We start from the raw sequence: 26,846 nt of genomic DNA, 5'->3' as shown, positions 1-26,846 counted from the left end.
TTGAGCCACTCTGCTCGGAACTTGCAGAAGATCTGACATATTCCCCGAAAATTGGGACCACTGAGTCCTGAGGGCCCATTGAAGGGATCACGTTCTCAATCTGGCCTCTGGCACCAGAAAAATGCAAAGATGCCATGAGTCCGAGCAACCTCAGAAAATCGAAGGCCGGCAGAGGCTGGGCATCCTGGAACTGTGTTACCATCTGCAGAATGTGTTGAGCTCTCACCTCAGGTGACAAGGCTTTCCCTGAGGAAGTATCCAGGACTGCTCCGACGAATTGGAGTATTTGGAATAGTATCATATGAGACTTCTTGTAATTGAGGGAGAAGCCCAGTCTGTGTAGGAAGTTGCAGGTAATCCTCAGATGTTCCTGGGCCTGTTCGGGTGAACGAACACTGATTAACCAATCGTTCAGGTAGGGGTTGACATGAATCCCCCCTCTCCTGTGACTTGCTGCCACTACCGCCATCAGTTTGGTGAAAACCCTTGGGGTGGAGGTCAGCCCAAATGGCAGAACTCGAAATTGAAAATGAGAACTGCCAACCGTGAACCTCAGGTACTTTCTGTGCTTGAGATGGATTGGCAGATGAAAGTAAGCATCCCATCTGAGAAAGGGTTACCATCTTGAACTTGTCCTTCCTGAGGAATTTGTTCAAATTACTTAAGTCCAAGATGGGTCTGAATCCTCTGTCCTTCTTGGAATGAGAAAGTATGGGGAATACCAACCCTGGTTCCTCTGCGCTGCAGGTACATGTTGTATTGCACCTTTCGCTACCAAGGTTAAAATTTCCTGCACAAGGAGCGGATCCAGAATTTTGACAGAGTTGTATCCCGGTGGATGATACTGAGGCCTTTTATGAAAAGGAAGGCAGTAACTCTAGCTACTGTTTCCAGTGCCCAAGCATCTGAAGTAATGCCCCGCCATTCGTTTAGATACAGAGAGATTCTGCCTTCCACCGGGGTCTTGTAGGTCAAGACCTCAGAGTGGCTTAGAGGCAGCTGCAGTAGCGGGTGAGGGGACAGTTGCAGCTGCTGGGCTGATCTAGCACCTTTCCTTGTCCACCATTAGGGAATCTCTTTTGTCCTCTTTGACTAGCCTGTCCTCTTCCCCTTCCAAATGAGGAATATAACGAAAAGGACGACCCCTCCAGGAAGAAGAGCCTGAGTAGGAGTGTTGCTGAGGTTGATGTATGGAGGCGCTAAGTGACTTAGCCGCCACCTTAGAGGTCTGCAGCTTCTCTAGACTCTCATCTACCTCGTTGCCGAACAGCCTCAAGCCGTCAAAAGGCATATTGAGTAGCCTGGCCTGCACATCCGGTGCAAAGCCTGACTTTCTCAGCCATGCAAACCTGCGTAGCAGACTTTCTCAGCCATGCAAACCTGCGTAGCACGATGCTAGAAGCCATGGACCTGCTGATGCTTTCAGAAGTGTCCACTCCTGACTGGAGACATTCCCCCATTGCCTCCTTTCCATCGTTCACAATAGCCAGGAATCTGTCTCATTCCTCGCCTTCCAGAATGTGCTATGCCGCCATGCTAACACAGTCCCAGAGGGTGTAGGTAAACCTCTAAAGGGTACAAGTAACATTGGTTGATTTTAAAGCCATACTGTTCGAAGAATAAATCTTGTGAGCCCCAGGCATCAATCCTCTTGTCATCCCTATCCAGGGCAATAGATGGATAAGCAGACTGTCTGCGGGATGTAGCTGCTTGGACCACTAAGCTTTCAGGCGTAGGGTGCTTAGTTAAATAGTCTGGATCAGAGGATGAAGGTCTATATTTTTTGGTAACATTTTTGTTTACCGCAGGTCCAGATTCTGGAGTTTCCCAGTTGGACATGACCTTTCTTTGATGAAGGGCTGCATGAAAAGGCAGTATTGGATCCTTCTGAGGACTTTGGCACAGAATATCTGTCATGTCATCTTGTTCATAGGTAGGAGAATTCCTGCTCCAGCCCATGAACTCCACAACCCTATTCATAATATTCCTGTATGCTGAATCAGCATGATCAGCTGGGTCAAGTTTGTCAAACTCCAGTTCAGGCAAAGTGTCTATGCCAATAGCTGATTGGAGGAAGTCATAAAGATCAGACATCTTCGATTCTGGGTCAACCAGCTCCCCAGGAGTGTTCTTTGTTCCATATTTCAATCCAAATGGGGAAGAATCCCCCTCAGAGGATTGCTCCTCTTCATAAATAGAAGTCATAGACTTGAAAGTCTTTCCTTGGTAAATGGGTATAAACTTTACCCGTGGGTTGAGGCCATGAAGGCATCGGCATTGGTTTCGCCAATGGCGTCGATGATGCTACAGGAATCGACGCTGTCTTCGACAGAGGCACCAATGGCGTTGATGTTGCCGACGCTGGCTTCGATATAGTCGTCGAAGGTGCCTTAGACAAAGGTGTTGTTGAGAATGGTGTTGACGAAACCTTCGACACTGGTGTCAACAAAACATTCCACACTGGTGTCGATGAAGTTTTGGAACCTGATGCCATTGTATCCGGCGTTGCCTTCGATTTATGCACCTATAGGCTTGTCAACTTGCTCTTTTTCTGGGGTATTAGAGAAGGTTCTCTAGACGGTACCCTCAACGATTTCTCGATGGATTTAGAGTGTTTAGTAGTCTCTGACCTTCCTCTGTCATCCAAAGGATGCGCTGAGGCAGTCTTCGCGTGACTTCTTCGAGGAATCATGTTTAGTTGGGTAAGTGATAACCCTTGTAGAGTCAGAAGACGAAGAAGAAGAAGAGGCAGATCAGTGACGTCTCTTCTTCGCCTTCTTCGATGAAGAAGACAAAGATTTCCTCCACCGACTCCTCGTTCGAGACTTCCTCGACTTACACCGGGACAAGTCTCTAGACTCCCTGGAGTTTTTATTCCTCTTCAAAGAAGCCTTCCAAGTTTCCCTCCCGACTGCCAATTTACCTTGGCGTTCCTTGAAAGCTTTTCCCGTCATGGCCTGACAGGACGCGCAGTCATCGGTCCGATGTTCGGCACCCAGGCACCACAGGCAGATGCGATGGGGATCAGTGATGGACATTTTCTTCCTGTAGTCCTGGCATTTCTTTGAAGCCAGTTTTTGGGGTCGAAGGATTAGAAGATGAAGACATCTTGACAAAAACTGAAGCACTGTTTCACACGCTGGAAACTAAAGCTTTCAGAAAAACGAAACTGAAGACAAGGGGAGCGGCTCAAGCTATTTATACTATGGATGACGTTGACGCTCTATGGCAGCCCTCGAGGGACATCGACGCCATGACATCGAGCACAGTGCCCTCTGGTGTGGAGTTTTTTTTCCGAAGCAGCAAAGCTGATGATACGAATATCAAAGATGAGGAATATGTGGGAGGACGCAATCCATTCGAAGAAGAATGTATATAAGGAAGAAAGTAAAGCATGGAGGAAAGAATAAAGGAATAAATGGAGGGGAAATGTAGAGAGGTAAAGAAGGGGGAAAGAAAGTCTAACAAATCCTTACCAACGTCATTTCTTGGGGGCAGGTCTTCATCTTCACAGCTGGGGTACCTCTCTTTCCGATCGAGGAGAAGGTAATAGATCATTTTCTCTTGGTTTTCCCTAGTAAGGGGAAAGGTTAAGAAATTAAATCAGTTCTGGAAAAAAGCCACTGCAACGTAGTGGCAGAGTGTTGAGGACGAGGCAGAGGAAAAATAGGAGATTCCAGTTGTACCTTACAGGACCACAATGATAAATGCTCACTTATAACTGATTACTGACTAGCAAAACCTATTGTTCACAAATTATTGTCAAGTTTTACTAAGGTTTGTGAACCAACGGGGTGGCTATTTCGAATTCGCTATGCTGGCATGTTGCCTAACAGCCCCATTTTTTAAGTGCACTCTAAAAGTACAATTTTCAAAATAGCTGAAAATATTCCACATTACTAAAGTTATTTACTCTGTACAAAAGAATCCACATTCAAAGTAAAGAAAACTGGGCATAACTGCTGAACTTTGGCAGTATACCCAATTGTACCCACAGCTCCCAAATAAAACCATTAAAGAACTTAAGACAGTTATGACAAACTCGCTGTGAGCAGTGTGCACTATTTACTTTACTTTAATGACTGACTTATATAGCGCAGCCACTGACCCGGAAGCTTAAGGGCGCTAAACAGATACAACTTGGAAAATCTAACAATCTAACGCCAAGAAAGCAATACATCACAGATGCAGTCGGAAATATGAGAGATAATATTAGTTAAACAGAAGGGTCTTCAGTCCCTTTCTGAACACCGTGATGGAGGTTTCTTCTCTAAGATTAATGGGTAATCCATTCCATAAAGTTGATGCTGCAGCGTAGCAGGCTCCATTTTTCACCTGCGTCAGCCTGCCTGCAGGGATCTTTAGTTGGGAGCTGTTGTTAGATCTTAAGTTATATTTACCGGTTTTTAGTACCAATTCATCACCGAGGTATGTTGGCCCAACATTTTTCAGACAGTTAGGCGTGATCGCCATCAGCCGGAAGCAGATTCTCTCCTTGATTGGAAGCCAATGTAGGTGCCTTCTTGCATCTGAAATGCGGTCCTTTTTTTTCTCGATCTGCAATGACTCTAACTGCATTATTCTGCAATTAGGTAGACCGATTAAAAGACTACTGCAGTAGTCGATTCTCGATCCCATTAAGGCAAGCGCTTGAGTTTCCTGACTTGCCCTGGAGAGAAAGGCCGAGCGTGGGACAGAAGTTTAATATAGTATGCTGCTGAGGCAATCAAACTGCAAACCTGAGCTTTCATGTTCAGGTTGCAGTCCAGGTAGACCCCCAGTATTTTTACCTTCCATTTAGTCTCAATAGTACAGCCGTCAATCTGTAATTGGCCGTACCGTTCTTCCAATTTACGTGTTTTGGCTTTGGTTCCCACAAGCATCAACTCGGTCTTACTTGTATTGAGCGAGAGGCCATTGATACACATCCAATTTTGGATCAAACCGTAGATCCAATTAATGTTGGCTTTGTCTTCCGCAAGGACACCAGTGAGAGGGATGACACATTGAGTGTCATCGGCGTAATTAGTAAACGCAATGCCATTATTGTCCAGGAAGTCCAAAAATGGTACTGTAAAGATGTTATAAAATATGGGGGAAAGACAAGCTCCCTGAGGTACTCCTTGAGCCAAATCTATAAGATTAGCATCGGCCAGGTCACTACTCACCCTCCACTGCCATCCCCAAAGGAACAAATTGATCGACTGGGCTGCTGACGTGGTGAAACCCGCTACCTCCTCCAACCTGGTGACCAAAGCTGTGTGGTCCACCAGGTCGAAGGCGGCAGACAGGTCCAGAGGCATCAGCATACTAGTGTCTCCATGGTCCATATTTCAGAGAAGTCTGGACTTTAAGTCTAGCAATGCTGTCTCTGTCCCGTGTCTTTCTCTAAAACCAGATTGCCTCTGGTTCAATATGCTATGGGATCTCAGATGGGCGAGCACTTGCATATACACCACTCTGTCCAGAATTTTTTAAAGAAAAGGGGAATTGGAAATAGGACGATAGTTCAGGGGATCACATGGTGAGATGCCTGGTTTTTTCAAAAGAGGTGTAACCCATGAGTTTTTAATACATACCGGCACACAACAGTCTCTGAATGAAGCATTCACGAACCTACATAAAGTAGTAATCAGAGCAGGGGAACATGCTTTAATAGCAAGAGCAGGACATATGTCTCCTTGGAATTTGAAGGTTTAAGTTTCTCTAGAATCACTGTGAGTTCAGCTCCACATATGGGTTTTTAAAGTAAAAAGCTCTTCTGATTTCCATTTCTTATGTATCGGCCTGATAGTGTTGGAGTCCGTTTGAGTAATAGTTTTATTGGCTAACATGATCCCATCTTTGATTTTATTAATTTTGGAGTCCATGGCCTCTTGAACTACGTTACACCAGTTGGCATCTCTGATAATAATATCTGCATTGTAATTTTTAGTCGTTTCCAGCTCCTTAAGAACTTTAAAAAGTTCCTTGGGCTTGGATTGTGCCTTGGCTATACGCTCATCTAAATAGACTTTCTTAGCGATGATGACAGCCTTTTTATAGCATTTTACAATTGTTTTGTATATTTCTTTGTCTGAATCAGTTAGTGGGATTTGCCATTTATACAGAGCTTTGATTGTTGTACTTTTAAGTTCTTGCAAGTCAGAGGAGAACCAGGAATTGGTCTCTCTTAGTAAAACATTCTTATTACGCCAAGGGCTAGAGTGTTCACTGTTTTCTGCAGCGTGTCTTGATAGATGTCCGTAATTTAGTCTACTGAACATTCATCATTCAAATTCTGCTGCATTGCACTAAGTCATGGATCCAAGACTTCTGGTGTCAATATAGTGAGATTTCCACAGCGAATTGTAGTAGTAGTTAGTTTCTTCTTTATTGTTTTAATTTCAGAAATGATTTCAAAATGGATAAAAGACGGATCGGACCAAGGACACAGGTTTACTATATGATTGGTGGGCATGATGTTATGTTCAACTAACCAATCAAGAGTATTCCCTTTCACATGAGTAGGTACCTTGATAAATTGAGAGAAACCAAGGTTAGTGAGCGCCCTATCAAGTGACTTAGCTTGCACATCATTTCTATCACATAACCAATAGCTAAACTCCCGCAGGATTATGGGAAATGTTGGTCTGTACTTGTAAAGGATCCTTTACAACTACAAGTAACGGCGTAAATTGCCACTGGTTAAAAAGACAGGACACGCTGATGCTTCTACACATGAAATGTGAATATGTTGGACAGTGTCTTCTAGTGGAGGTGTGGGCTAGTGGGTCTGTGATCTCATAAAAACTGGTTTAGTTGCTGTGTACTAATTGTGGCGATGGGTTAGGTCCAGTACAGAGTAAACATGATGTGTTTAATTGGAGAGGTGGTGTTTGGTCGATTACATACGATCTAAAGGAGCAGGCTATAGATATCTCGTGTGACTCAGAGACCTGCATTTTATTTCATGTTTCTCTTTTTGACACAACTATGAGCTCCTCTGACACAAATAATAATTTTTCTCAGTTCATTTAATGGAAACTATTAATTTCCATTTTAAAAGAAGCCCTACATTTAAAGAACCAGGATCTCTGGCAAACATGAATGAATGGGAGGCCATAATCCATGTTGACATACAACTCTAACTCTCCAGTCCCCTCCTCCTCCATGATATTGCCTCCAAACAGTCACACATCAGTGTACCCCAGGGCCGTGCAGCAGTCTGTACTCACTCCTCATTCTGTAGCTCCAGCTTCAGCCTGCCCTTATCCCTGAAGCAGCCCAGGGAGTGCATACTGTCCAACACGTCAGGGTCAAACTCACTGACCGAGTGGATCCTGCGGATGGACACTTTCCTGGGGGTGGGCTGTTCAGGCTCCGGCTCATTCTTTCCTCCCCTGAAAATCAAAACAAACAGCCACATTGACATTCCTGATAGCATGGTTAAGAGCATAAGGGAGCTCTGCTTGCCCCCAACAACAGTAAAGAAAGAGTGTAGAATAAAACATTACCCATGATTGAGTGGCAACCTCATGAAAATGCTAAATGTAAGATCACAGCAGATATCATGCAACTCTGGATAAGTCTAACATAACCTTACATGTCCTATAATGCTATCCTTTTCCCCTCACTCTCTGGCCGGCCTCCCTTGGCCCTCCTCCTACCCCCACCTGCGAGGCGGGGTCATCTTGGACTCCACCCTTTCCTTCTCCGCCCACATCTCTGAAGTCTCTAAAAAGTCACATTTCCGACTGCACCTCCTCCGAGGTACTCTGCCTTTCCTCTCCTTCCCCCAGAAGATCATGGTTTCCCAAGCTCTGGTTCTCTCTAGGTTGGACTATTGTAACAGCCTCTTTCTAAATCTACCTGCCTCTACTCTCCACCCTCTGCAATTAATCCAGAACAGGACTGCAAGACTTGTCCTTGGCCTCAAGCCCTGGGATTATATCTCTCCAGCTCTGAAATCTCTCCATTGGCTACCAGTGGATGCAAGGATTCAATTCAAAACCCTCTGCATTGTCCACAAGACTTTCCGGGGCCTGGGTCCAAAATACCTTCAGCTATCCCTCCGCAAATACCTCCCCTCTCGAGCTCTTCGCTCCTCTACCTCCAACTCCCTCAGGGCCAGTCGTTTTAAAAAAGAAACGAGCTGGGGGTAGATCTCTGTCTTCGGCTGGGGCCTCCCTCTGGAACAGCCTCCCTGCCACTCTAAAACTTGAGGAGAACCATCTCTGGTTTTGGAAGCACCTAAAGACCTTCCCCTTTTCTTCTGCCTTCGCCACCCTTGTCCCCTGCTGATCTGTTCTCTCTTGGCACCGTGCACCTGGCCACCCTCTGTCCTCCGGGCCCAGGTACCTGCTCACCCTGCCACCCTCCCGTACTGCCTCCGGGCCACCCCTTGAACTGGGGTCTGTCTCTGTACCCATACAGCCCCACCCCTTTTTCTTCCTAGACTTATCAGACCTACCCTGTCTGCTGCCTTAAACCTAGCACTTGCAAATTGCTGGCTGCACTAAAACAGTTTGTTGCCTTTATTATTTATTTATTGTTATTTATCTGTTTCGCACTTTCGACTTCTCCCCCTTTCCATGCACTTCCCCCAGCTCTCCCATGCACTTGCGCCTTCTCAATATCACGGGGCCTAGTAAGATCGCTGTTTTGTTCTCCCCTGTTCCCCTCCCTTGCCTTGTCGCGCTCTGAAACACTTGTGTACGAGCGCAATAGAAATAAAATATCATATCATATCATACTTATTGGAGGGATTGTGCTCAGTGCCCACTCAGTCTATGGAACATCTGAAGAATATTCTAGAGCATTAATAAGAGGTCTATTAACTAATATCCCACAGCTTGGTTCATCTTCCTTATCTAATCCTCCAAGCATTGAAAAATGAAGGCAGATATGTGCTAACGCTCCATTTTATCCCCCATGACCTCCCTGTCCTGTCACAGTGTCTCTCTCTCCTTCTGCACCTACATGTTCTGAATACTCACAAGGCTTAGAAGGTTCATTGCTCTCCCTCTTCCCCCTCTGCTCTTAAATAATGTGTTGTTATGTATTTCCTACCATTGCTTCCCTTCCTGCCCTGTGGGTGCTTTTAAACAGTATTTTCTTATTGTATAAGCGCCTAACAAGAAAACAATAAATACATAATAAATAAAATGGCAATTAAGCAACCAGAGCAAAAGAAAAACAACCCTAACAGGAGGGCCATACTTTGAATTAGAAAAGCAAATCCTAAGGCTTGCAGAGGTAGAGACAACCTCCACCCTCCCTAATTGTGTACAGGAAAATGGAAAACAGCACAAATAGAAATAGTGATTCGGGATAACAATCCAAATTACAGTGCTGATTCCACAAGATTGCACCGTCCAAATGGTGGGTCTGCATCAGAATTCTCATCTCCGAGTCCTAATATGTACGCTCTATACAGACCCCAAATCTCTACAGGTCGGCGACTGATACCTGAGCACAGTAGGTTTCCCAAAAACTGTAACAAAGGTAAATGTCCCTGAGCCAACTATTTGTCTGGTGAAGGGCCTTCCATCCACCTTTGAGAGATGCAATTGGCAGGCAAAGAGCAGAACTAAACCAGTGAAATGTTTGGCGGACCTGGGCAGACAGTGGAGTATCCTAAAATCGCCTTGGTCACCTGGCCATAGGATTAACACCTGTTACGGACGCCTGGGCTAGGGAGGAGGGAAAGTTGAGTTAGAGAAGGACAACCCTAGCGACAAATTCCCCAAGACCCCGGTTTGCCCGGAAACACTTGACACCATTGATCAGCCGTTTAGCTGTACTATTCCAAATAAACACCAGTGAAATGTGACCAGAAGCCTCTGGAGTGGTTATTTGTGGCAGAACCCATTATACTAAAAACCAAGTTGCAGTGACACAAGGGGTCCTCATCACGGGTTGGGCTGAGCGGTAAGAATGCAGTATTAACGCTATTACTGCTGCATTACTGCTCCGCCCAATCCCAAATTTGGGTGGAAAGTTGCAGATTGACCTCCAGCTTTGTGCTGGAGGTAAAGCCTGCCACTTTCTGCCCATTTGCAGCACTATGACTGCAGCGCTATTAGCGCCCACAATGCCCCCGTAACTCGGGATCCGACGCAAATAGCGCCGGACCAAGTTGGGGTAACGCTATTAGCCTTGGGCGGTATCCCGGCGCATTGACCGCCAGGATACTGCCCAAAATCTGATGATCGCCCCAAAGCGTACCTACCGCACTTCATTGAAGGTAATGTGTGTGGGCAAAATAGCCAGTTCATTTTACAATGGAGAAAATAGTTCTCCTGCACGGAAAGCCATAGGGTCTGATTAGCACCCCCAAAACAGACTAGCTTAGCAAAGTAAGTGCCACCGCCATCAACTTGGTGAAGATTCTCGGGCGGAGGTCAGCCTGAAAAAGGCAGTACTAGAAACTGAAAGTGAGAACTGCCAATGGTGAACCTCAGGTACTTCCTCTGCTTGGGATGTTTTGGCAAAACCACGCAGTGTATGTATAAACACTTTTAACATAACATAACTTGAAAGTAAGCATCCTGAAGATCGAGTGACACCATCCAGTCCTGGAACTTAAGGGCCTGGAGGATCTGTGAAAGAGTGACCATATTGAAGCTGTCCATCCTGAGGAGCCTGTGTAAGCGTCTCAGGTCCAAGATGGGTCACAGTCCTCTGTCTTTCTTGGGAACCAGAAAATAAGTTGAGTACCAATCCTGGTATTGCTCTGTTACAGGTACCCTTTCCATGGCACCTTTCTCCAGCAGGGAGAGAATCTTCTGCAGAAGGAGCAGGTCTAGTTCCCGAAGACATTGCTCGCTTGGGGGACAATCTGGGGGTCTTTTTAGAAATGGGAGGCAGTACCCTTGAGCTAGTGTCTGCAGCGCTCAAGCATCTAATGTAACATACTGCCATTCTTCTAGATGCTGAGTCAACCTGCCTTCCAACAGAGTCCTGGGAGTGAAGCACTCAGAGTGGTTTTGGGGCTGTGGCTGTGGCAGAGGGTAATAAGGAGATGACTGCCTAAGCTGTACTTCCTCCGCAACATCTAGAGTCACGTAGAAATCTCCTTTGCCCTCTTTGTCTAAAGGAAGAGTAGAAATTAAAAGGCCGCTGTGAGACAGGCATGGTATCAAGAGAGACACAAAAGCAACAATTTGAAAACCTTTATTATCAAACTTTGTGAGGTTGGTCTAATGCCTACCTGGCTCTAACTCTAAGAGGATTTTTCCCTCAACTGATGCTTCTAAGGGCGGTCAAGGTCCGTAGGTCCAAAACCAAAGTTGGTCTGTGTCCAAACCTATGCTTGCCCTCACACATAAATCAAATGTGATAGGGGACTTCTTAAAGCAAAATTGGTGATTCAAAAGGAAATGTAAATCATAGCAGGTTTCAGGTAGTCTTACCCATTGGTGTAGTTCTGCCAGTTCAAAGTAGTTCAATTCAACAGGGTTGCCCTTGGAACCTTCCACGTAGGGCTCTTGCAGCAAGTCAATAGAGTTCACAATGACTCTGGGTCTCTTGGGGTTGTCATCCCCAGGCTTTGCGACTTTCAGTTTCAAACATAAAGACACAGTTCCTGTTAGGCCTCTCAGATTTTCCTTCCCCAAGTCAAGGCCTCCCTTCACAAAGTTCAATAATGTCTTTATCAACAATATCTTTAGCGGGCCTCTTAGTGTTCTCCTCCCCAAGTGTAGGTCCCTCCTTGCAAAATTCAACATACAAACAAAAAAGAAAGTTCCTCTTGTCAGGATGGGATTTTCAATGTACAGTTCGGTTCTTGTTAGGCCTCTCAGGATTCCCTTCCCCAAGTCTAGGCCTCTCTTCACAAAGTAAAACAATGGGCCTCATTACGAGTTTGGAGGTAGCTATGGTGGTATTAGCACCATGGCTACCTCCAAAATCGTGGGCCTCATTACGACCCTGGCGGTAAGCGAAAAACAATGCCGGTAAATGATTACCGGCATCGTTTTCCGCTAGGTCCGATCATGACCCGTGACCGTTAACTACGATGCCATTAGCGGCATCGTAGTTAACGCTCCCGCTAACTGCACCAAGGTCGCGCGCACGCGACCTGCCACGCCATAAATACCGGCATGGCGCAAAGCCAAGCAGATCACGACCCAAGCGGACATGCACCTAACGCCATCACAAAGCCCGTTAAGTTCCTTACCGCCATGGTGCTAATTACGCCATCGCGAACCAACCGTAAATGGCCATGTAAAGTGAACCCAGCTGCCACAGGTGCACAGAATCAGCACAGGTGGAGGCAATACAGACTCAGGAAGTACAAAAAGAGCACACCCCACCTCTTCCCACACCCAGTCACACTCCACAATGATACCAATAGGACTAGCAATGTTGGGGCTGGAGGACCTGATAGCAATGCAAGTGCTACAACAACAACAACAACAACAACAACAACAACAACAGGCAGCACAGAGGAGACTCAGGAGGAGAAGGAGAGCAAGGCAGGGCCAGCAAGCCCCACCAGAACAGCCAGTGCCACCACGCAGGCAGCCCCCAATTCCACGCATCAGAGCCAGTCCATTCAACCTCACTGCTGAGCAGATCCACACCCTGTACCGTTTGGACCGGGACACCATCACCGCCATCGTAGACATGACACACAACGACATCGTCAGCATGATAGAAACACCAACCGCCATCCCACCCCTACTGAAGGTAGTGTCTGTACTCCACTTCCTGGCCACAGGCACCTACTAGCACACAGTGGGGCACTTGCATGGCATTTCACAACCATTATTTTCACGTACACTGATCCAAGTCCTCGATGCCCTCCTCAAGCACGCAGATGACCACATCTCATTACTACGGACTGCCCAGGAGATTGCAAACACCAAAGTGGGTTTCCATGCACTAGCCGGCATACCTGGTTGCATTGGTGCCATCGACTGCACCCATGTGGAATTGGTGGTTCCACATGCCATGGAGGTACCGTACCGCAACCGTAAACTATTTCACTCAATCAACGTGCAAATGGTCTGTGACTCCAACAGGATCATCACACATTGTTGGGCCCGATTCCCCGGAGCAACCCATGATTCAATGGTCCTGAGGAACTCCACAATACCACGCTACATGGAGCGACATGCAGGCCCAAGATCCTGGCTACTCGGTGAGTCTAATGTCATGATCATGGAAATGTGAAGTGGGTAGGTGAACGATGTACCAATGCATACTCCACCTGGCTGAAAGGGGGGGGGGTAATGATGCATTCTCCACCTGGCTGAAAGGGGTGGGGGTAATGATGCATACTCCACCTGGCTGAAAGGGGGGGGTAATGATGCATACTCCACCTGGCTGAAAGGGGGGGGAGGGTAATGATGCATACTCCACCTGGCTGAAAGGGGGGGGGGTAATGATGCATACTCCACCTGGCTGAAAGGGGGGGATGATGCATACTCCACCTGGCTGAAAGGGGGGGGGAATGATGCATACTCCACCTGGCTGAAAGGGTTGGGGGAATGGTGCATACTCCACCTGGCTGAAAGGGGGGGGGGGAATGATGCACACTCCACCTGGCTATGAGTAGCAGAGACAACGGAGCCAGATCATACCCTAAAGCAAAACAAACGTCACCCAACACCAGTAAACCCAATGCCTGATGTATGCAGCCCTACCATGTGAATGAGGTTGTGTCCCAACCATGACACAACCATCTGCAAGTGCATTGTACCAATTCAGACCACATTGACTACAACGAAATGCACCTACATGCACGTCACCAAACACCATCAACCGAAAGGCCTGTCCCCCATTACTGCGCACGAAGGAGGCACATGACGGACAGAAACATCAACACACCATCACACAGACAGCAGGGCCCCCAAAATGTCCCTATAAACATCAGTATTGCTCACTGGGGTCATGATGAGGCCAACAGCAATGTTGCAATGATGTGAGCATTGACATCACAGGACACGTGCCAGGCCACCAAAACAAACGGCATGAACGAACACAGTGGATGGGCACTCACAAGGCACTTGACCCCCCTGCATACATTGGTTGATGGCATGCAAAACAGGCCATGAGAGCCATGAGCATATACCGGTCGCATAGTGTGAATCAATTAGTGCATTTAGAAGTGGTCCAAAGTAACAGTTGGATGCAAGCCATGGTGGCACATCATGTTTCGAATTAGACGTCATGACTGACACATACATTCTCGCCCACATACAGGTGATGCAGGCTATCCCCTGAAGAGGTGGCTCCTTATACCAGTCCGGAACCCACAGAACCAGCACGAGGAGGACTTCAACCGTGCACATACACGTACCTGTGTGGTCATTGAGCAGGCATTTGGCCTATTGAAGGCACGGTTTCGCTGCCTCAGCAGGTCTGGTGGGGCACTCCTGTACCGCCATGAGAAGATGGCAAAGATCATCATGGCATGTGTCATGCTACACAATATGTGCGTCAGACGAAATGTGCCCCTGCCCCCTGACGCAGAACTGCAACCACCTGACGATGAGGGTGAGGAGGGTGCAGATGGGGCCGCACCTCATGGAGGAGGTGATGCACAGGAGGGGTGTGAAATGCGTCAAGATATCATCAACCAATGCTTCTAGCACACACAGCTGGTGTGTATGACATGGAGACGGCACTTGGGGCACTGTGTGTGTCGGGGACATGCACACTGTGGACTGTACACCAATAAAGCACACTTACGCAATGAACTATGTCCACACATTTGATTTGTGCAAAAGGAAAATGTGTATTTTAAATGTGAATTGTTGTGACACACCCACTCCCCCCTCCCACCTCCCCCCTGAACACCCCAACACACCCACCTCCCCCCTGAACACCCCAACACACCCACTCCCCTCTCCCCCGTCCCCCCTGGACTCCCCAAAACACACCCTGTGACTAAGTGGCTAATGTTGCATGATAACGATGGGCAGCCGCTATTGCAAGCCCCCTATCCTGGCCCCCGTGGCACCCCTGCCTGTGCTGCGCAGGTTCCTCCCCGATCGTCGGATGGGGCTGCTTTGGGTGGAACTGGCGGCGGAGGAGGTCCCTGCCTGCTCATGTGCACACATGTCCCGAATGGAGTTGGCTAGCTCTGAGAGCACGCGCCGCACAGCGGCAAGTTCCGCACACATGTCCTTTGAGGAGGACTGCATTTCAGCCCTCAGGGTCTCTGTGCTCTGCTCCATTTCAGCCCTCAGGGTCTCAGTGCTGCGCTCCATTTCAGCCCTCAGGGTCTCAGTGCTCCGCTCCATTTCAGCCCTCAGGGTCTCTGTACATTGTTCCATAGCTGCCCTTGCCCCCCCACATTCTGCAGCATGCTCATTCATAAGCGAGGAGAGTTGTTGCTGGCGCGTGATTATCTCCTCCAGGGAATGTTGGCTCTGCTGGCCCATGCCTATTGCAGATGGTGTTACGAAGGGGCTGCTCCCCTCCTGCTGATTTTCGACAGGGCATGGGGTGGATGGCCAGTCCTCATCTTCTGAATGCCCCTGTGTGGGATCCTCATGGGGGCTGCTCTGGTACAGACAGGGGGAATGATGGTGGTCAGTGGGGGGTCCGACATCGGGCTCCTCTGTGTCACTTTCAGAGCATGCTGCAATGGCAGCAGTTTCGCCTATGGTACTGCTTCCTGCAGAACCTGTGTCTTCTGTGGCGAACATTGTGGGGATGTGTGGTGCTGCTGCTGCTGCCATGCTGCCTGCTGGGGTGCCTATCAGTGGCCCGTCCTGTGTACTGGCATCGGATTTCGGCTGCTGCGGTGTCTTGGTCACTACAGCTGAGGTGGAGGGTGTTGGCACAGTGGTCTTGGCCCTCTTGGCTGGTGTTGTGGCAGGGGTGTCCTCATCCTCGGGGTTGGAATTTGAGCCTGTGGTGGAGCAAAGGAGGGAGAGAGATCCTCCCCCGGTTGCCAGGCCCAGGTTGCGGTTTGCGGAGAGGATGCTCCTGACGCAGAGCCTCAGGTCGTCCCACCGCTTTCGACACTGCTGTGCGTTGCGGGGTACGGTTCCCACCGCACTGACCCGCTGTGCCACCAGGGCCCATATGGCCTTCTTCTTGCCAATTGCCGGCCTGGTCATTTGTGTGGAGAAGACCACCGCTGCATTCTCCTGGAGGGTCTCCGCCAGCATAGTGAGTTCCTCCCGAGTGAAGCGGTCCTGCCGCTGCCGATCGCAGGCTTTTTTGACAACTTTTGGCATTTTGTAGTGGGAAAATGGGTGGGTAATGGGTTTTGACAGGTCTCAGGGTCGGATGTAGAGTGGTTGGGGAGGATGGCAATGGATTGTGTTTTTAAAGATGGCCGCCATGCTCTTTCCCGTTCCTGTGCGATGACGCTAATTCCGGTTCCGCTTATTTACGGTGACCGCTAATTACGGTGACCGCTAATTACGGTCGCCGCTGTGATTGATGGCGGTAGTGCACCTTGCGTGGCGTACGATGCCGGTAGGGGCCGTTTTGGGGTCTTTTACGGTATGGCGTAGTTTACATTACCGGCATGGCGTAATGCTTGTGCGCGATGGGTCAGAATGTGCCGGACTTTACGGCATCGCACCAGGGCGTAAACATTAATTACGCCATGCCGGTAATGTTGAATACTTGTCGGGTCGTGTCTGGGTCCGTGGTCTGTGAATGAGGAATTACCGGGTCATTCCAACCTTGGAGGACCCGGTAATTCCTCATTCACAATACCATTCCCTATTCCCATTTGAGCCGCCATAGGGCTCAATGGGAATGGCGATGCAGCTAATAACGGGCCCATTAATAACGGGCCCGTTATTAGCTCCTTGGTCCCCTCGCGGGACTCAGAAAGGACGTCTGGTTTTACCAGATGTCTGTTCCGGGTCCTGCAAGGGAACCTCGTAATAGGGCGGAATGGGTTTACCGGCACCATTACCGGTGCCGGTAAACCCATTCCGCAAGGGTCGTAATGAGGCCCAATGTCTTTAGTGCGCCGTTTAGGGTTTCCTTCCCCAAGCCTAGGCCCCTATTTACACAGTTCAACAAAAACAAAAAGTTCCTCTTGTCAGGATGTACCTTTCACTGTACAGTTCTTTCGTGAGGTTAGTATCAGAGACTTTCGAGAACGCTGGGTTCTTTGCTCCTACCAGGTGCCATCACTCTGACCTCTAACCCCTCTCCTTATTCTCTGGCACCTCTTCTTCTTCTGTGCCTCTTTCACTCTGTCCTTTTCCACTTTACTGTGCTTTGTGCACACCTTCTTTTTCTACTGTGCACACTTGCACCTTATTTCCACCTTTCCATGCCTCTTGCACACTTCTCTTTACTTTGCACCTTCCTGTGCCTCTTGCACACTTCTCTTAGCTTTTTGCTGTGCTCTCTTGCACCTTCATTTTTTCACTGTGCTCTCTTGCACCTTCATTTTCTCATTCACGTGCCTCTTGCACTCTCTGCATTTATTTTGGGTTGTTTGCACATTCTTTCTCACTTTCGGGTCGCTCGCACCCACTCTTGGCTGTTTCCATGCTGCCAGGGCACTGGATTTGTCTCCCTTATTTCCACGCCTTTAGCGACATTATTTTGTTACTCCTTTTTGTTTCTTCCCACTTTTCAGCTTTAGCTTGCTTCGCTTGGCTTTCACTTCCTTCGTTTTTCCTTTTCCCTTTCCCTTTTTCTTACTTCGTTTTGCTTTTTCACGCTTTCACTCACCAGCCTGTTCACCTTTCCGCACGCTACGGAGTTTCTTTCTGGTTCACGAAACTCATCAATAGTAGCACAGCCCTGGCAGGCAGGTCAAAGGGTTCTTGGGTCGAGATCAGGGTCTCACCACCTGCCCCTAGGACACCCCTGGGACCGGCACACATCACAGGGAAACAAGCACTGGTCTGAACAAGGCCAAAAGAAGGCCTTCTGTCCCACTCCGGCTTCCTAAAGACACGGCTAACTCGCCACGCTGAAGCCCATACACACACCGGGACAGCGTCTCAGCGTCCCGCACTCCACTGGTCCTTCTGGTCTCCTCTTCCTGCAGCCTTCTGCTCCTTGGTTCCTCCGGTCCAGTCAGCATCCCCAGCTCACTCTCTGACTCTGGCAGAACCACCCTTTTTATACTGCAGGTGAGAGTCAATTGGAGTCAGGTATGCACAATTGAGGCAACGTGCCTGACCTTGTCTGACTATTAGTGGTGTATAAGATAAGGCAGGGAACCCTCTTTTTTTCTAAGGGGGCTTGACTCCAGAGGGTAAGGCAACAATTAGGAAAGAAATCGGAGTCAACAGCTACCCTAGTCATTGACGCTTACAGTAGGAAAAAGGTCACAGTGGAGCTAACTTAGCACATATCAGTTAGCTCATAACATAAACACCAAAAGATAAGGATATCTTTTTCAAACATTAAAGAATGAGATTTATTAGACTATTAGTGGGACAATTCAAAGGTGTTGGATGGTAGGTCTTCCTTTGTATCCCTATGTTATCTCTATGGGTAATCTTCATTGATCCTGATTACCTCTTCCTCGTCCCAATACTTGTTAGAAATGGATAGGGGGAGATGGGGTGAGAGTGGAAATACCCCATGAAGACTGAGGGAGAGTGGGCAATTAGGAAGGGAGGAATACCATGTCTTGCCCTTGGGCATTCCCCTCCCAATCCCCCGCGACCCTCCACTCAGGTGATCCTCCTTCGCTTGTCCACCCCAAGGGTCGGGATCCAAAAGCGATGGCCCTTCCCTGGTCACCTGAATGGAAAATCTCGGGGAAGTACGTGGGAGAAAACCATCAGGTTTCGAAGACCTCCCTCTCCAACTTTTGTACAGCTGCCTGTGTTAAGGGCCCTTTGTTTCATTTGGGCCTTTAACTTGGGGGGCTGGTGGTTACTGGCAGGGCTAGCCTGTTGCCGCTGTGCTTAATGTTAAATCCACCTCCCCAGTTTAGATCTTTTGTTTAACTTTTATTATGGTTTTGAAAAGCACCGCTCTGAACCATTGTGGGATTAAGGAAGAGGGGGAGGCAGTGGATGTAGGAAAGATAGGTGTTAAGAAAAAGAATCAGGATGTGAGAACCACACAGTAAGAATTAAAGGATAGTTCCGGGACTTTTTTTTTATTGTCCCTACGGTTCGGCCATGTGTTTTTAAGCATAAATCGGTAGATCGTAGAAAACTTTCCTATGGACCTTACCCGACTTTTCGTCCATTAACGCACTCAAAATCAGCCGCCATTTTCTGATAATCCTATCATTTCCCCCCATCGACCTGGTTCACCTGCGTTTGCGGCACTAAATCATATCCCCCGCCCCTGAAACAGACTTTATCAAAACATTCATATTCCCCGCCTCTATCCGTGACGTGACTGTGCTGCGTAGGCAAACGCGCCCAGGCGTCTTCTACGCGACTCCACACAGAACCCGGAAACCAACACAGATCAGCTCACAACACAGCGCGCCACAATTCGGAATATGAAACTGTACTTTTAAATCAAACCGCAAGATTGTAAATTTGGTAAAGTACATTTATTTGACATCAAATGTTTAGAGAATATTCAGCGATTTGCATTTTTCTTTGCTCTCGATCCAAAATAGTTCGTCTTGAGGCAAGCGATGTTCGTGTGCAGTACACAGGGTGTTGGTTTACGATAAAATAAGCTCTTCGGTCGCACTGATAATCGCATGGCTGTTCCAACAACGAGGCACTAGGCCACCACAACGGTCTGTATGTTGCATCTAGCCGTTAGTACCGCGTAAGGGCATACTTGTACTTGGCGATCGTCCCATAAAATGGTCAGGGTGGTAACGTTGTTCACGCGGAGAAGAAACTGGCGGTTGTAAAAGCCATCCGCCGGTGTCTGGTACTCGTGACACATACAATAATGAAGGATGTACCTGTTTTAAAAACATAAAAAATGAAATTAGTCTCACCATCAGATCTTTATTAAAATTATTCATTTTATATATTAGGTCGGGAAATTATTTCATAGCTAGGACAGTGCAACTGGGTATTATACGTCAAGGGGGGGCTGTAGGATACTGAGACAGTCCCCCAGTGCAGGGGTTGACAGGGATGCAGTGCAGGTGGAGAGTGGAAGGGCCCAGGACCGAGGTCGCAGACAGTGGACCAGTTGTAGCAGGGGAGAGGGAGAGAGAAAGCAGAAGCAAAGAGGAAGGTTTTGAGGTGCTTCCGTAAAAGGAGATGGTTCTCCTCAAGATAGTGCGCGGTACAAAACAATATGCCACATAGAACGAACAAGTACAACTTAACCCGTCTTTAAAGCTACTGAATAGTAATTAAATTGCAGTATAAACTCATCTAAAGAGTTACTTACATTATATTTGCATTTTCCATTGTGTCTGTGCGTAGGGCAGCCCCGAAATACCACTCCTTCTATGCCGACGTTATTTCTTCTAATGAACGAACATTAAATGGCTTTCGTTTCTGAAATTATATTCATTATCGTTTCTTACGTTATTGCCCCACACCCCCAAAATGAAGTCTTTCGGGATGGTCCCGGCCTGTCAAGGTCAAATAACAATAGAACCTTATACTGAGTCGTGGGCCATTCCGGCACCCGAGCAAAAAATCAAAGCAGCTGACCTTCACTTTGAACGAGCACACATTCCTAGTTAGCTACATTCAGTGTAAGGCCATCTCACAGGACTTGAAATTTACACTCCATCTTTGCATTTTGTCTGCGTGCATTTGCAGCCCCAGCGAACCATAAATACGGAGACATTCTATATTTTTTGAAAAATGATTTATATTACTGTTTGGTTTAATTTAATGCGCAAATGAACAAGGGTGGAGAGACACATTGCATGTACACTGAGCAATCACTTTTATTTACACAATACATAGCTACACATATTCAATGGGCCTGCGACATGAGGAGACTCGAGAGAACAGACAATCAAATTACAATCATTTAAACCGTGATGTGTATTTCTCAATGAGCTCTGCTTTAGGTGGACATGGAACAGAGGCAATGTTGGGTGGCAATGCAGTTGTCCCCTGCACAGGTTCGTTCACAACTCCATGTATGTGCCTATCTAGGACATCAACAATAAGTCTCTCAATAAACTTATATTGCATATCCTCAAACACTGGTTTGATCACCCATTGTTTACTTCTTTTAGTGAAGGCCTTATTGTAGCGAAGCGTCCCTAAAGTTCCGGTCGTCCTACTTTGTTGACGGCCAACATTATGGTTATGTGCCAAGACCGCTAGAAGAGTCCGATTTATCATGTCCTCCATGCCAAAATGCAATCGTTTTGGCCTGTACTTTAGGCACATATTGTGGAACACCTCCAAATCTCCTGTGTGGCAGAATTCCGTGAGTCCCCTCAAATCTCTTGTTATAGTTTTATCAAATACAATCTTTTCAATGGCTTTGTGAGTGAGTGATGAAGGAATCAACCACTTCTTCTTCCGTGCCTCCTCTGTGGACAAATGGCCATGTTCACAATTGTGGAAATGTTGGTTTGTGGTCCAGCGGTGAACGTTGCTACAGTGTAGCATTACTGACCGCCATTTTTCCAGTAGAATTTCCAACGACCCTCCACATGTTTTTGAGCTCCACCAAAGATGGTTGCTGATTGAATTGGACCACTGTGAAATACCTTGCATATCTTTTTTTTTACCTGCAGCCGACATTTTTTTATTGATTGTTTTTGCAAGATGCCAAACGTCAAATTGGTGATTTATATTTTTGTACTCTTCTCTCATTGTCTTGGCAATTGAAACGTGTCTGTCCGTGGCTATCAGGTCGATCACCATTCCCCGCGATTGTAGTTCTTGCAATGATGCTACAAAGCCAACTTTCTCCAGGGCCACTGAGGATGTACTTTGTGACACCTGCACGACCACCGAACTCACAATTTTCTTACTTTCCATGTCCTGAAAGTGGTAGGTGCAGTACTTGGCTGAAAATCCTGGGCTGTCGCACTGTCCATCACCGGCTAGCTTGAACCGTTTGCCCGCGAATGTACTATCAATAGACATTTCTTCCATTCTCCAAGCTTCGCTAATGGCTGGAAATAGATAATCGGTTTGGTATTTGTAGAACTGAGTTTTCGCAATGAAATGGATTCCCACAAACTGAAAGAAAGACTCTAACTTTTTAAAACTTGAACCACTAAAAAGTGCGGCCGCTGCACAAAGTAGATTGCCTGCTGGCAGTTGCCCCAGCATGGGTTGTGCAGACCATGAGAAAGGATGATATTTTGTACAGGTGGCATGTATTTTAAGGTTAGTGCCTCGAATTGCACGAGTCACATTAATCAATGGCTCCCCACATACTTCCCCACCAACCGAATGCCCAGATTTCATCCTAATAATAATATCAATCAAACAACTATCGAATACAATGAATTTGGCCTCTTTCCTTATACTGTCACTCTGCATCCCAGCTGGTTCGGCCTGTAACGTTGAGGACATGTCACTCACATGAAAGGTAGAATCTCTGATATCGTCTTCCGCTATGTTCAGTGATATTGATGGTGTTTCATTGTCGTCCACTTCATTCTCTTCCATTGCAACATCTGTTCCTTCTCCGGCGATGGGTGAATAAAACAATTTCTTCAACTTTCTCGCGGTCTTAGTTTTTGCGGGTGTGGATTCTGTGAATTGATCTCCGACTGCATCCGAACTACCAGGAGGACATTCACTATCAATGGCTGGTGGTGGTATAGCTCCGTTGTCAATCACTTCATATTCTTCCCATTGGCACGATGCATCTCCAGTCTCAAGTCCCTGCCAAAAGGTTTGACAAGCAACATCTCTCGTTCGCTTCACTGTCTGTGTAGATCTAGTTCGTACACCCACTCGCAACTAGAGGACAGATTGGAAAAGGGATGTTCAGTTTAAACACAACTTACAGTATTGAACTATTAACAGTGAAAAACAACATAATATAGTGACCAGGACACTAACCTTCTTTTGCTTTCTTTTCTTTGAAACTTTCTTGCCTCGAACTTCAACATCAGGATGCTGTTGCTCCGACTCGTGTGTGCATGTCTCCACTTCCTCTTGCGCTGCAACGACTATATTTTCATGATAAGCACATCCATCACGCACTGACGCTCCATCGACTCCCTGAAACATAGAACTTTCATTAGTATGTATAATAATATTGAAAACACAAAATGTACTTGGGGACCAATACCCACGTACATCTCAATAGCAAAACACGAATGAACGCTTTGTGTAGAACATTCAAACGACAATTATTCACGCATTGTTGATCTAGTTAGATGGAACTGTCAAGATCCATACCTCGGGCTCCTCATAGACTTCCATTGATGATATTATTGAAGATGACGCTTCAGCAACTCCCTGAAACACAGTAATTGCATTAGTATGGTTTTCTATTTTGTTAAAAAGAACATAAAATTTGTGCAGGCGTCAACGGCTCATCTAAATAGACCTGCACAAATGATCAGTTGTCTAAAATAAATAATGGATATCTAAATATGATTCGATTTGCTCGATCGTTGGAAGTGTCACCACCCAGAGATCTGCATCAACTACTAGGGGTGATGTTCTTGTAGAAGAAGCTCCGTCATCTCCCTGAAACATAGTACTTGCGTTAATAAAGAAGGAAGTATAGCGGATGTAATCACGTCATATGATTTCGCTTGATCGAACTGTCAGTATTCATACCTCGAAATGCATAAGAACATCAAGGGACGATGTAACTGCGGTGCACACTTCTGCAAGCTGTTGCGCCGACCCGTAACTGCATGCTCCCCCTTCTTCTTGGACTAATGCTCCATCGACTCCCTGAAACATAGGACTTTCATTAGTAATGAACACAATATTGAAAAAAGAAGACACATAGGAGGGCGACGACAGAAGGACATGTCAATGGCTAAAAACGAAAGAAACATTGTGTGTAACAATCACGCTACAAGAATGCAAGATCTGATGATCTCCATCGATGGAACTGTCCGGAAACGTACCTCGAGCATCTGAGTGACATCAACGGTTGTCGTCAATGCGTTGGACTCCTCAGCATCTCCCTGAAAGACAGTACTTGCATTATTTTGGATAACAATAATTATAACTGAAAACAAAGACTAGAGGACGAGTACAAGGGTGTACCGTTAGGTAAAATAATTACACGATAAATTAAAACTATTGATTTACATGCCTAAAACAAGTCAGTGGCAGAATAGCTAAGTAAGATTACCCGATAGGCGCTTGAAGTGGCTGATGACTGCAATAACGACACGGATGGAGAATCTTCTGCCTTCATATTGAGTGGATACATAAATGGGGAAATTATTGTTAGCTAATGCTACACACTACCGCAAGGCCGAGAGATAAATACGTAAACTTAACTCACCAGTGGACGGATGTGGACGAATAGAGTGGGAATAGCGGTTGAGAGCAATTTTCGCTTCGCTCGCGGTGTGTTCTTCTTTATTAGCAATGATGTGGAGTACATGTCTGAGCTAAAGTGCCTGCTGCAGATGCGGTATCGATCACCCCTCTTGTCCGCAAAGACTTCTAGGACTCTACTTTCAAGCTCAGACGGTGGATATCCGCAATATCGGACCCATTCTCTTATCTGATCTATTGTCTTAGGGAAAACATGCATTATAGTACCTTCAGATTTTTTATGGGTCTTCGAAGGGCAACCGCCAATGGAACAGGCAGGCATTGTGGAAAGTTCTGAAAAGTAAAGATCAACAATTCTATATGAATACCAATGTGTTAAAAAATTGAATGACACATTAAAGGTTCAATGCAAGGTTTGTTTTGGTTCTTGGAACTATACACGTTATTCACATGCGGATAAGTATTTGAATAACTTTAAAAAAATAGAAAAATAATTTGACTAAACTCAGAACATGTGACTAGTTCCTTGCATGTACTGTCTTGAACGAAAAGAAATTGGACGCAAAATGATTATGGTACATGGCCTTACCTTGACGAACAAACAGTTAGATGCAGGGATCAGAGTAGTTTCTTGTCGTAGAACAGGGAGCAGTTCACAGGTTGCAAACTGACGAGTTTGCTCGAAGTGGTCATGGAAGTTCACAGAGACGAAGAGCAGATAACCAGCACCTTCACGGGATGACTAGCAAAGCGCAAAGAAGTTCTCATTAGAAATATGAAGTGGGTTATAAAGAATTTGAAACAGGGGTGTGTTTGTGAATGAATGACGTGTATATGTCGTGGCATTATGCGGTTTGCAGGGGGGCGTCCAGCGTGAGGGGGGATGCTTGGCAGGAGACACGGGGTCTGGAAGTAGACATGGGAACAACAACCCATGCTCTATAGACCACTTTGAAGTGTACATGGTCTTTGGCACCTCTTGGCCTTTATCGCTCCCTGACAGCTCCACTTGCCAGCGCAAGTACCCCGGTGCGAACTGCCTTTGATAGGGCGGGGGGGTGGATTGGGGCGGTGGTCGTGCAGACAAGACACAGGAAGACTCGTGAATGGAGACACACTTATGTGGATTGCAGGGGGGCGTCCAGCGTGAGGGGGGATGCTTGGCAGGAGACACGGGGTCTGGAGGTAGACATGGGAACAACAACCCATGCTCTATAGACCACTTTGAAGTGTACATGGTCTTTGGCACCTCTTGGCCTTTATCGCTCCCTGACAGCTCCACTTGCCAGCGCAAGTACCCCGGTGCGAACTGCCTTTGATAGGGCGGGGGGGTGGATTGGGGCGGTGGTCGTGCAGACAAGACTCGTTTGCCGCAGGGCCTCACCAAGGAGAGGCCATCTAACTGCATGTAAGAGGCAGGCTGCAGGATCTAGTACATGGAAGGCAGGGGGGTAAGTTTATAAATACCTCACCTTCCCAGGAGAATATATGGGTGCAGTTCACCCTGGAGACCCTGGATGCCTAGGCAGTTAGTCAGCAGCAGGCTGGCCTGTGGTGGCAAGGCGGCACGGGCCAGAGGGGGTCATCTCTGTACCCGGTGCCCAAAAGGATGATTTATTATGATCAACCATATTGATTATTTACCTATAACCATGTTTTGTATCAATAAAATCCAACGGCCTTTTATTGCCAACGCTTGAACAAAGTGGTGTGGTAAGTATTTTTGGGGGAGGAGGCAAGGCCGGGAGGCTTGATGCCAAACCGCAAAATAACATATGTATGTCTGCTGCATATGGGTTCAACGGTTATGTGGATTGAAGGTGGGCGGCCAGCGTGAGGGAGGATGCTGGCCGGAGACATGTGGTGTGACAAGACAAGGCACAGGAAGACTATTCAATGGAGACACACTAGATTCATTTAAAAAATCAAAACAACCATTGTTAAAAAATATATGTTGGGTTTTATTTTAGATCTTAATTTCAATTGAACATAAATAATAAACATTACACATTGTAAAGTTCCGGTTGCAGCACATCCAGGGAAAATCTGCGGTATTGTCCACTGTCGCTGGGGAAATGTTGTCTAATGGCAAGTACCGCACAGGCAGGTATTACTCTCCGAATGCGGTGTCCGAGCCTCCCGTGAAGCCACCAAGTGAAGCAACGATAGGCCACCAGCCTGTACCACCTGTGAAAATGAAAGATGCAAACTGTATTAAAATGACAAAACTTTCTTATCACTGTCGATTCAGGTAAAAAATGTCATTCTGCTTTGAAAAAAGTTCTATCTAGAAAATGCACAATATGGAACCAATTTACATGCATTCGAATGATATGTAGATGTAATTTTATATGTGGGAGACGACCATGAAATAGTAGTGGCATCACTGACATCACAACCAGAGTATACTTACTCGTTACTCGGATTACGCAGACGAACAGTGCCGCGAAGTTCGTGCATAAGCACCATCATCATCCTCAACACGGTCCGTGAGAGGCAGGCTTCCCTGAACTCTGGCAGCTCGGTGATGCATTGCGGACTTGGCTCGCCTTCCGAAATGTAGGCCAAGCACCCGGA

At 46.9% G+C, this 26,846-nt stretch overlaps 1 protein-coding gene across 4 annotated transcripts in view; it reads right to left on the bottom strand.

Moving 5' to 3' along the window:
* Positions 1 to 26,846, bottom strand: part of LOC138527139 (serine/threonine-protein kinase BRSK2-like) — a 743,148-nt gene that overhangs the window by 220,357 nt on the left and 495,945 nt on the right. For all 4 annotated transcript variants that reach the window (XM_069638239.1, XM_069638257.1, XM_069638249.1 and 1 more), the window contains 2 exons: positions 7,218 to 7,382; positions 3,477 to 3,574 (listed from right to left, as the gene is read on the bottom strand). In XM_069638239.1, coding sequence (XP_069494340.1) covers positions 3,477 to 3,574; positions 7,218 to 7,382 — 263 coding nt within the window. The remainder of the gene's footprint in view (positions 1 to 3,476; positions 3,575 to 7,217; positions 7,383 to 26,846) is intronic.

The sequence above is a fragment of the Ambystoma mexicanum genome, chromosome 1q (genome assembly GCF_040938575.1).
Source record: "Ambystoma mexicanum isolate Mex_15411 chromosome 1q, UKY_AmexF1_1, whole genome shotgun sequence".
Taxonomy (NCBI): Eukaryota; Metazoa; Chordata; class Amphibia; order Caudata; family Ambystomatidae; genus Ambystoma; species Ambystoma mexicanum.
This window is presented reverse-complemented; position numbering and strand designations above follow the sequence as displayed.